This window comes from Elephas maximus, chromosome 1, assembly GCF_024166365.1.
Source record: "Elephas maximus indicus isolate mEleMax1 chromosome 1, mEleMax1 primary haplotype, whole genome shotgun sequence".
Classification (NCBI taxonomy): Eukaryota; Metazoa; Chordata; class Mammalia; order Proboscidea; family Elephantidae; genus Elephas; species Elephas maximus.
Window position 1 is genome coordinate 25,481,878 of NC_064819.1, and position 12,305 is coordinate 25,494,182.

The 12,305-nt window shown below is 38.8% G+C and overlaps 1 protein-coding gene across 3 annotated transcripts in view; it reads right to left on the minus strand.

Annotated features, from left to right (window-relative positions):
* The window catches only part of TP63 (tumor protein p63), a 348,320-nt gene extending 336,238 nt beyond the window's left edge, over positions 1-12,082 (minus strand). Inside the window, exons 1-2 of one of the 3 annotated variants that reach the window (XM_049880462.1) lie at positions 12,015-12,082; positions 2,823-2,932 (exon numbers count right to left, since the gene is read on the minus strand). Coding sequence is in view for 1 of the 3 variants with exons in the window: in XM_049880451.1 (XP_049736408.1) it covers positions 12,015-12,016 (2 nt within the window). In the remaining 2 variants the exon portion in view is untranslated. Of the gene's footprint in view, positions 1-2,822; positions 2,933-11,622; positions 11,661-12,014 lie in introns of those variants that run through there. The other 2 variants (XM_049880469.1, XM_049880451.1) reach the window with 2 other exon arrangements.
* Positions 12,083-12,305: the final 223 nt, after the last annotated feature.

The window sequence follows — 12,305 nt, forward strand, 5'->3', positions numbered from 1 at the left end:
TATGCCATATTGCATATATGACGATTTCAGAATAATAATCCTAATTATACCACTGCCAATCTAATTACTAAGGACAGGTTATATGTTTTGTCTATGTTCTCTCCATTCTCTTCCCAATTTTTATGGGTGTGTTGGATCTCTTCTGAACATACGGCCATTACATACTATATACTCCCACTTTTACCTCTTGTTTAGTATTAGTTCTCCAACTGTATATTCAAAAATCAATGCCAGGCCTTATAATGATGTCTCTATAATCATTTGGATTGTCTGAAGCTTGTTGTTGTTGTAAGGTGCCATTGAGTTGGATCCTACTCATAGCGACCCTATGTACCACAGAACAAAACTCTGCCCAGTCCTCACAATTGTTGTTATGCTTGAGCCACTTGTTGCAGCCACTGTATCAACCCATCTCATTGAGGATCTTCCTTTTTTCCACTAATCCTGTATTTTACCAAGCATGATGTCTTCTCCAGGGACTGATCCCTCCCGACAACATGTCCCAAGTATGTAAGACACAGTCTCGCCATCCTTGCTTCTAAGGAGCATTCTGGTTGTACTTCTTCCAAGCTTGGCCTCTAGCAATTCCTTAGATTGGGTTCATGGAGAAACTATTCCTTGCAGTTCTTGCACATTGATAACTTCATGTTTTCCTTTTCTATTTGAAACTCTACCTTGCCTAATATAAAATCCCCAGTTCATATTTTATTGATTATCTTAAATATACTACTCTATTTTATTTTGCCATACAGTATTGCTGTTGAAAAGGATGATGTTAACCAAGTTTCCTTTTCCTTATAAATCACTTATTATTTTTCCCTCCCACTGCAGTGGAGTCAGTTCTGACTCAGCAACCCTACAGGACAGAGTACAATTGCCCCATAGGGTTTCCAAGGCTGTGTATCTTCACGGAAGCAGACTGCCACATCTTTTTCCCATGGAACAGCTAGAGGGTTTGAACTGCCAACCTTTCCCTTAGCAGCTCAATGCTTAACCAGTGTGCCACCAGGGCTCCTTTTTTTTTTCCTCCTCTAGATGGCCAAATAATTTTTTTGTTTACAATCAAACAATTTTACTAGAATTTGTCTTCATGTGGTCATTTTGGGTTGATATTCTCAGACACAGTGAGCACTTTCAAAATGTAGTTTCGAATCACTTTAATTCCAAAAAAGTTTTGTTTTTCTTAGTTTTTAGTATTTGTTCTGTTCCCTTAGGATTTTGTTGTTGTTGTTTGTTTCTTCAATTTTTTTTTGTTGGCAGTTTGAATCCACCAGCTGCTTCTTGGAAACTCTATGGGGCAGGTCTACTCTGTCCTATAGGGTTGCTATGAGTCGGAATCGACTCAACAGCAAAGGGTTTGTTGTATTATCTGTATGTTACATTTTCTTTGCCGATTTTCAATATTTTAATCCCCTTTTCTCAAGTCATATTTATGTTCTTGTTTCTTTTTGGTTTAAAATGTTTTCTCCCTATTACCTCCCAATTTTCTTAAGGCAGTACCTGTTGTATCCTTTTGCTTTTGTGTTCCTTTTAGTTTATTCTTTATTTCTGAAATGATATTCTTATTCCTAAAACCTCTAATTCTTTCTTAAATTCCATTAGGACATTTCTGAGTTTTTCTAATTCTGCTTTCTGGTGTTCTTTCATGACTTGTTATCATCTTTCTTCACGTCTTTTAGGTTTTCTTGATACAGAGGATCACACTTCTGGCTTGTTCACACCCATGTCTTTCCAACTTGTTTAAATTGTTTTGTAGGGATGTTATTCTATTTATCTTTTTTCTTATAATAACGTTGTGTGTAACTTGACCTCAGTACTTTTGGACATATTTATGTAGAATTAATTTTTTTTTTTCTGAACTTTAGAAAGAGGCTTGCTTCTGGGAAGCTTCTTTTAATTCACAGAAGCCCCTTTTCTGTTGTTCTCTTGTAGTGTTCAGTAAAATTGTAGCTTACTTTCTGAGACTTCCTGCCTCAGCTTCTCTCCCCACCTTGATCTGCCTCTACTATTCCCTTGTCTTTACTGTCCCTATTTTTGCTCAATTTTGAATGTAGTTTCATCTTTGTGTGAAGACTGTCCTGGAAAGGAATGCTGGCTGGTCAATTTTGCAAATTTATAGGGGTCAGACTGCTTCAGAGCCTTCTGACCTGACCACAGGCCACACTTACTTGTCTGATATTGAACAAGCAAACCCCTCCCAGTTTCAACGCTGTTCTTGACTTGGCCTGTTATGATTTATAGTAAATATCTATTGTCTATTTGGGTTTTTTTGTGTGTGTTCAAGTCTGCAAAACAGGCCCTGATGATTTCTTCTGTTTTCATCTATGCAGAGGCTGGTGCCATGCTGGCTGTTGGTGTATTTGGGGATTTGTAGGCATTCTTTGTCACCTAACTTAATTGTAAATGTTATTTACAAATTTTTTGTTTTTGTTGGTTTGTTTGTTTGACTTTGGTGTTGCTCTCTAGTTGCTCTGTTTTTATATGTGAAGTCAAGAGACTGAAAAACTATGTTGCCACAACCATCTTTCTACTAAAGCATTAATCTTAAATGGCTTCGGGGATTTTAAAAAATTCTGAAGACATATTACTATCCTTTCCTCCAAACTGTGTTGTGGTAGCCAGCTTCCTGAGCTAGAATCAGGGTAGAACTTGAAAATGCCTAGTCATTGGATTACTGAACAAAGCTAGAGTCAATGGAAAAGCTTTTCATCTGTAGCAGACATAACAATCATATCACGTCGCTCATGCTCTGAGTCAGCATGGGATACCGTGGAACTACACAGACAAATCCAGAATAAAGGACATTATACAGAAGAACTGACCTGGTCTACGCCAAAGAAATGGTATGTTAAAAAAACAATAGGTGCAGGTCGGTGGAGCCAAGATAGAGGAGTAGTCAGGCGTTTCCAGTGGTCCCTTTTACAACACAGACCTGGAAAAACAAGTGAAGCGATTATACTTATGACAAGCTAGCAGTACTGAACATCAAAGGCAAAGTTAGAAAACAGACTGAACAGCAGGGGGAGGGAGAGATGATTCAGAAGCGGAGAGGAGTTGCCGGACCTGGGTGGCTGGGAATCCTTAGGCACCACTCCCGGGAGTGACTGCTGCAGGCTGGTGGTAGCGTTTGGCCACAGTTTCCTCAGGGAGAAAACAACCAGCCACACAGCCTACTCACAACTCTGGAACAAGAGAAGAATGGTGCTCTCGGCAAAAGCTAAGTACTTGTGTATATTTTACCACGCCCCCAGCCCCCAAGCCGGCTTCGGTGGCTGTTGACGTCCCTGGACCTGAGATAGGCCCTGCTGAGCACACCGAGCCGTTCTCCCAGCCTTGGAGAAAGAATAAATTCACAACTGGGGAAAGATAATCTGCCAGCTCCACTAACCTAGGGAGCTCAGGACAGAAGCTGCTCCTGTCCAGGCATAAATGGTCCGTGATTTTGAATACCTTTCCCCCCTGCATGAACCTGCGTGGGCCTATTTCAGGGGAATAGGCCCTTGTTGGCAGACTGCAACTGTTTCAGCTGTGAGGTGGAGAGATGGATGTATGATGTTTGACACCTCTTTGCCTATTAAACACGGTCCTCACCTACCCACATCAGGGGCCTAAGGACTCGTGGCTCCACTCAGGTCACCCAGCCACCCACGACAGGGGTCCAAAGATAACTGGTACCTCCCATGATCCATCTGCAGAACCCACCCACCTGTGTGCTCTAGGGAACAGGGATGCGCTTTCCTCACAGACATGGGGTGCCCATGGTCCATGTGCAGAACCCACCCGCCTGCATGTTCTAGGGAACAGGGATGTACTTTCCTCAGACACTCGGCGGACAGTTGTCAGCCCCCTGCCTTGTTCAGAGCATGACCCTCTGCTGTAACCAGATGCCGGTACCTAAACCAACCACCCCTGCCCCTCTAAGTCTGGAGGACAGAACCTGTACCACACACTTGATGACCAGCTACCTGGACACCTGAGCTGAATCCATACAAGAAAAGTGAATGGACTCCAAGGCTGATATACCTGATAACAGCTCTAGCCATGTGGTGACAGGACGTTAGAGCTTCAAAGGCAAAAATAATCAAGCTACCTCACTCAAGCAACCTATTTGGGCATATCAAAACAAAGCAAGAAGCTAGGATATAGTAAGCAAACATAAAATAAACTAATACAATAACGTATAGGTGACTCAGAGACAACAGTCAATATCAAATCACATAAACAGACCATGATCACTTCAACAAGCTCTCAAAACAAAGAACCAAGGGATCTTCTGGATGAAGGTGCTTTCCTCGAATTACCAGATGCAGAATACAAAAAATTAATACACAGAACTCTTCAAGACATCAGAAACAAGATCAGGAAGCAGATCAGACAATACACAGAACAAGCCACGGAACATACAGATAAAGCAGTTGAAAAAATTAAAGAGCTTATTCAAGAACATAATGAAAAATTTAATAAGCTGCAAGAATCCATAAAGAGACAGCAATCAGAAATTCAGAAGACTAACAATAAAATTACAGAATTAGACAATTCAATAGAAAGTCAGAGGAGCAGAATTGAGCAAGTGGGAGGAAGAATTGGTGAGATTGAAGATAAAGCACTTGGCAACAATATATCTGAAGAAAAATCAGATCAAAGAATTTTTAAAAAAGAAGAAACCCTAGGAATCATGTGGGACTCTATCAAGAGAAATAACTTATGAGTGATTGGAGTACCAGAATAGGGAGGAATAACAGAAAATACAGAGAGAATTGTTGAAGATTTGTTGCCAGAAAACTTCCCTGATATCGTGAAAGATGAGAAAATATCTATCCAAGATGCTCATCGAACTCCACATAAGGCAGATCTTAAAACAAAGTCACCAAGACATATTATAATCAAACTTGCCAAAACCAAAGATAAAGAGAGCATTTTGAGAGCAGCTAGGGATTAACAAAAAGTCACCTACAAAGGAGAGTCAATAAGAATAAGCTCGGACTACTCAGTAGAAACCATGTAGGCAAGAAGGTAATGGGATGACATATAAAGCACTGAAGGAAAAAAATTGCCAGCCAAGAATCACATATGCAGCAAAACTGTCTCTCAAATATGAAGGCGAAATTAGGACATTTCCAGATAAACAGAAGTTTAGGGAAATTGTAAAAACCAAAACAAAACTACAAGAAATACTAAAGGCAGTTTTTTGGTTAGAAAATCAATAATATCAGGTATCAACCCAAGACTAGAACACTGGACAGAGCAATCAGATGTCAACCCAGATAGGGAAATCACAAAAATAAATCAAGATAAAAAAAACGCTCAGACTCTCAAAACAGGAAAATAGCGATGTCATTATGTAAAAGCAGACAACATTAAAACAATAAAGAGGGACTAAGAAATGTAGTTATAGATCTTTCATATGGAGAGGAAGACAACAATATAAATAAATAAAAGGTCTAAACTTAGAAAAACAGGGGTAAATATTAAGGTAACTACAAAGGAGACTAACAATCCTACTCATCAAAATAAAATACAAGAAAAAAATAGAGACTCAGCAGAAACAAAATAACAACAACAAATAAGAGGAAAAGACAACATATAAACAACTCAGCACAAAAAATTAAGTGGGGAAAAAGAAGCTATCAATAACACACCAAAAAAGACATCAAAATGACAGCACTAAACTCATACCTATCCGTAATTACACTAAATGTAAATGGACTAAATGTACCAATAAAGAGACAGGGAGTGGCAAAATGGATAAAAGAACACGATCTGTCTATATGCTGCCTACAAGAGACACACCTTAGACTTAGAGACACAAACTAAAACTCAAAGGATGGAAAAAAATATATCAAGCAAACAACAATCAAAAAAGAGCAGGAGTGGCAATATTAATTTTTGACAAAATAGACTTTAAAGTTAAATCCATCAGAAAGGATAAGGAAGGACACTATATAATGATTAAAGGGACAATATAGCAGGAGGCTATAACCATATTAAATATTTATGCACCCAATGACAGGGCTACAAGATACATAAAACAAACTATAACAGCATTGAAAAGTGAGACAGACAGCACCTCAATTATAGTAAGAGACTTCAACACACCACTTCTGGTGAAGGACAGGACATCCAGAAAGAAGCTCAATAAAGAAATGGAAGATCTAAATGCCACAATAAACCACTTGACCTCATAGACATATACAGAACAGTCCATCCAACAGCAACCAAATATACTTTCTTTTCTCGTGCACATGGAACATTCTCTAGAATAGACCACATATTAGGTCGTAAAGCAAACCTTAGCAGAATCCAAAACACTGAAATATTACAAAGCATCTTCTCTGACCATAAGGCCATAAAAGTAGCACTCAATGACAGAAAAAGCAGGGAAAAGAAATCAAACACTTGGAAACTGAACAATACCCTGCTCAAAAATGACTGGGTTATAGAAGACATGAAGGATGGAATAAAGAAATTCATAGAATCCAATGAGAATGAAAACACTTCCTATCAGAACCTTTGGGACACAGCAAAAGTAGTGCTCAGAGGTCAATTTATATCAATAAATGTACACATACAAAAGGAAGAAAGGGTGAAAATCAAAGAATTATCCCTACAACTTGAACAAATTGAAAGAGAGCGATAAAAGAAACCCTCAGGCACCAGAAGAAAGCAAAAAATAAAATTAGAGCAGAATTAAATGAAATAGAGAACAGAAAAACAATTGAAAGAATTAACAAGACCAAAAGCTGGTTCTTTGAAAAAATTAACAAAATTGATCCATTGGCCAAGCTGACAAAAGAAAAACAGGAGTGGAAGCAAATAACTCTAATAAGAAATGAGATGGGCGATATTACAAGAGACCCAGCTGAAATTAAAAGAATCATATCAAATTACTATGAAAAATTGTACTCTAACAAATTTGAAAACCTAGAAAAAAATGGATGAATTTCTATAAACACATTACCTACATAAGCTAACACAAACAGAGGTAGAAGAACTAAATAAACCCATAACAAAAGAAGAGATTGAAAAGGTAATCAAAAAACTCCCAACAAAAAAAAGCCCTGGCCCGGGCGGCTTCACTGTAGAGTTCTACCAAACGTTCAGAGAAATACCTACTACTAAAGGTATTTCAGAGGATAGAAAAGGATGGAATACTCCCAAACTCACTCTATGAAGCCAGCATATTCCTGATAACAAAACCTGGTAAAGGCACCACAAAAAAACAAAATTACAGATCTATATCCCTCATGAACTTAGATGCAAAAATCCTCAAAATTCTAGCCAATAGAATGCAACAACATATCAAAAAAATAATTCACCATGACCAAGTGGGATTCATACCAGGTATGCAGGGATGGTTCAACATTAGAAAAACAATTAATATAATCCATCATATAAATAAAACAAAAGACAAGTACCATATGATCTTGTTAATTGATACAGAAAAGGCATTGGACAAAGTTCAACACCCATTCATGATAAAAACTCTCAGCAAAATAGGAAGAGAAGGAAAATTCCTCAACATAATAAAGGGCATTTATACAAAGCCAACAGCTAACATCCTCCTAAATGGAGAGATTCTGAAAGCATTCCCCTTTAGTTTGGGAACCAGACAATTACGCCGTTAATTACCACTCTTATTCAACATTGTGCTGGAGGTCCTAGCCAGAGCAATTAGGCTAGATAAAGAAATAAAGGACATCCAGATTGGTAAGGAAGAAGTAAATGTATCTCTATTTGCAGATGACATGATCTTATACATAGAAAATCCTAAAGAATCCTCAAGAAAACTACTGAAATTAATAGAAGGATTCAGCAAAGGATCAGGATACAAGATAAACATACAAAAATCAGTTGGATTCCTCTATACCAACAAAAAGAACATTGAAGAGGAAATCACCAAGTCAATACCATTTAGAGCAGCCCCCAAGAAGATAAAATACTTAGGAATAAATCTTACCAGAGACGTAAAAGACCTATACAAAGAAAACTACAAGACACTACTGCAAGCAACCAAAGAGACCTACATAAGTAGAAAAACATACCTTTCTCATGGACAGGAAGACTTAACATTGTAAAAATGTCTATTCTACCAAAAGCAATCTATAGATACAATGCAACTCTAATTCAAATCCCAATGACATTTTTTAATGAGATGGAGAAACAAATCATCAACTTCATATGGAAAGGAAAGGGGCCCCGGATAAGTAATGCATTACTGTAAAAGAAGAACAAAGTGGGAGGCCTCACTCTACCTGATTTTAGAACCTATTATACCATCACAGTAGTCAAAATAGCCTAGTACTACTACAATAACAGAAACATAGACCAATGGAACAGAATTGAGAACCCAGACATAAAACCATCCACATACAAGCAGCTGATACTTGACGAAGGCCTAAAGTCAGTTAATTGCGGAAGAGAAAATCTCTTTAACAAATGGTGCTGGCAGAACTGGATATCCATCTCCAAAAAAATGAAACAAGACCAATACCTCACACCATTCACAAAAACGAACTCAAAATGGATCAAAGACCTAAATATAAAATCTAAAACGATAAAGATTATGGAAGAGAAAATAGGGACAACACTAGGAGCCCTAATACATGGCATAAACAGTACACAAAACATTACTAACAATGCACAAACCAGAAGAGAAACTAGATAACTGGGAGCTCCTAAAAATCAAACACCTATGCTCATCCAAAGACTTCACCAAAAGAGTACAAAGATTACCTACAGAGAGGGAAAAAGTTTTTAGCTATGACATTTCCGATCTGCGTCTAATTTCTAAAATCTACGTGATACTGCAAATACGTGATACTGCAAAAACTCAACTACAAAAAGACAGCCCAGTTAAAAAATGGGCAAAGGATATGAACAGGCACTTTAGCAAAGAAGACATTCAGGTAGCTAAAAGATACATGAGGAAAAGCTCACGATAATTAGCCATTAGAGAAATGCAAATCAAACTACAATGAGATTCTGTCTCACTCCAACAAGGCTGGCATTAATCCAAAAAACACAAAATAATAAATGTTGGAGAGGTTGTGGAGAGACTGCAACACTGCTGGTGGGAATGTAAGATGGTACAACCACTTTGGAAATCGATTTGGCACTTAACCTTAAGAAGCTAGAAATAGAACTACCATATGATCCAGCAATCCCAATCCTTGGAATATATCCTAGAAAAATAAGTGCCTTTACACGAACAGATAGATGCATACCCATGTTCACTGCAGCACTGTTTACAATAGCAAAGAGACGGAAGCAACCAAAGTGTCCATCAACAGATGAATGGATAAATAAATTATGGTATATTCACACAATGGAATACTACGTGTCGATAAAGAACAGTGAGGAATCTGTGAAACATTTCATAACATGGAGGAATCTGGAAGGCATTAGTCTGAGTGAAATTAGTCAGTTGCAAAAGGACAAATATTGTATGAGACCACTATTATAAGAACTCAAGAAACAGTTAGAGAAGAAAATATTCTTTGATGGTTACAAGTGGGGCGGGGGGAGGGACAGAGACGGGTAGTACTAATTAGATAGTAGACGAGAACTATTTTAGGTGAAAGGAGACAACACACAGTACAGGAGAGGTCAGCACAACTGGACTAAATCAAAAGCACAGAAGATTCCTGAATAAACTGAATGCTTCAAAGGCCAAAGTGTAGGGGCAGGGGTTTGGGGACCATGGTTTTGGGGGACATTTAAGTCAACTGGCATAATAAAATCTATTAAGAAAACATTCTGCATCCCACTTTGGAGAGTGGTGTGTGGGGTCTTAAACACTAGCAAGCGGCCATCTAAGATGCACCAACTGGTCTCAACCCACCTGGACCAAAGAAGAATGAAGAACACCAAAGACACAAGGTAACTATGAGCCCAGGAGACAAGAAGGACCACATAAACTAGAAACTACATCAGCCTGAGACCAGAAGAACTAGATGGTGCCTGGCTACAAGCGATGACTGCCCTGACAGGGAACACAACAAAGAACCCCTGAGGGAGCAGGAGAGCAGTAGGATGCAGACCCCAAATTTTCATAAAAAGACTTAATGGTCTAACTGAGACTAGAAGGACCCCAAAGGTCATGGTCCCCAGACCTTCTGTTAGCCCAGGACAGGAACCAATCCCAAAGCCAACTCTTCAGACAGGGATTGGACTGGACTATGGGACAGAAAATGATACTGGTGAGGAGTGAGGTTCTTGGATCAACTAGACACATGAGACTCTGTGGGCAGCTCCTGTTTGGAGGGGAGATGAGAGGGCAGAGCGGATCAGAAGCTGCCCAAATGGGCATGAAAATAGACAGTGGAGGGAAGGAGTGTGCTGTCTCATTAGAGGGAGAGCAACTAGGAGTATATGGCAAGGTGTACATAAATTTTTGTATGAGAGTGACTTGATTTGTAAACTTTCACTTAAAGCACAATAAAAAATTAAAAAAAAAAACTATAGGTGGGAAAGAGTCACTACGCTAGTAAAAGAGATAACAATCAGAAGCAAAGTCACACTGCAATAAAATAGCTTTTTACCCCAAGTACTGTGTGAAGGCCTAGTTTAATGTGTTGTTACTGTATTGTAGATGAGAGACAACAAAAAGAAGAAAGGAGACAAGTCCTAGCCCACGATTATTATCTTGGGGACAGACACTTTGATTCCCTAACTGCTGTTGATGGGAAGTAGGGGAATGAATACCAAAGGGCATGTATAAGGTGGTTAACTTCTGGGTGTCTTTTGTCAGATATTTTCTCTATATGTAGTTCAAAGAGACATGTCTGAGGAGGTCATCTAAAAAAGAAAAGCATTTTTTCTTAAATTTCTGACATAATTTCAAACTTACAGGAAAGTTAAAAGAATGGTATGCAGAAGTTTTTCTCTGAATCATGAGAGAGTAAGTTACTATCATGATGCCCTCCCAACCCTGAATACTTCATCACGTAATTCCAGCAAAGGCAATCTCATATAACAACATACACACACACACAACAGCTGCCATCAAGTGAATTCCAGCTCATGGCAACCTCATGTGTTTTAGAGTAGAACTGCACTCAGAAGTTGACCACCAGCCCTTTCTTCCAAGGCGCCACCAAGTAGATTCAAGCCACCACTTTTTCAGTTATTAGTCAAGCACTTAACTGTTTGCACCACCCACAGGCTTCATATAACCACAAAACAAACAAACAAACAAAAAAAAAACCTAAACCTGTTGCTGTCAACCTGCCTCCAACTCTTAGCGACCCTACAGGACAAAGTAGAACTGCTCCATATGGTTTTCAAGGAGTGGCTGGTGGATTCAAACTGCCAGACTTTTGATTATCAGCCGAGGTCTTAACCACTGCACCACTAGGGCTCCATAACCACAGTAAACCAAAACAAACCAAACTCTTTGCTGTTGAGTTGATTCTGACTCACGGCAACCCTATAGGACAAAGTTGAACTGCCCCACAGAGTTTCCAAGAAGTGCCTGGTGGATTTGAACTGCCACTCTTTCGGTTAGCAGTCATAGCTCTTAACTGCTATGCCACCAGGGTTTCCATAACCACAACAGAGTAATTTAAATCATGAAATTAACATCAATTCTTTAATATCATCTAACCCTCAAACCGTACTCACCTTTCACCAATTTCCTCAGTAATGTCTTTCAATGTAAATATATCCAGTCTTTTACATGTAGCATTACGTTGTCATGTTTCTTTCAATCTAGAACAGTTTGACAGTCTTTCTTTGACTTTCTTAACCTTTGAAAAAAGAGGACGGTTTCAATCCATGGCTCTGGGCTTGGCCATTGAATAGATAAGATGTCTTGGTAGGATAACTTCTCCATCTGAGATGTTATTTTCTCCATTTGTAAAAGGGTTGAACACCTCCAAAGCCTTTTCCCGCTTTAAAATTTCTAGAATCTGTCCTAAGCTGACTCTGCTGCATGAAACCAACTTAATACCTAAACCCAGTCATTCACTTTACAAATGAAAAACTTGTAGATGGTTAAGTTTAAGCCTACTCACATTGCCAGAAGGTCGCATCAATGGCAGGTCAGCAGCCTCACATTTAAAGGATATTATAAGCGTGACTTTGACCATTTCTTAATGAAAAGAAGACAATGTCAAAAGCAGTAAGAGGCAGAGAGTAAAGTTTCATAACAAAACCGAATCAACAAGTTCAAGCCCAAGAAACTCAAGGCACTATTGAGCAATCACAACCTATGGACTACAGCTGAACTCCAAATAAGCCCTTTACATGGACGCTCTACTCTTTCAACCAGAGTTGCCTTTAACAGGAAGTCTTCATATTCTGGG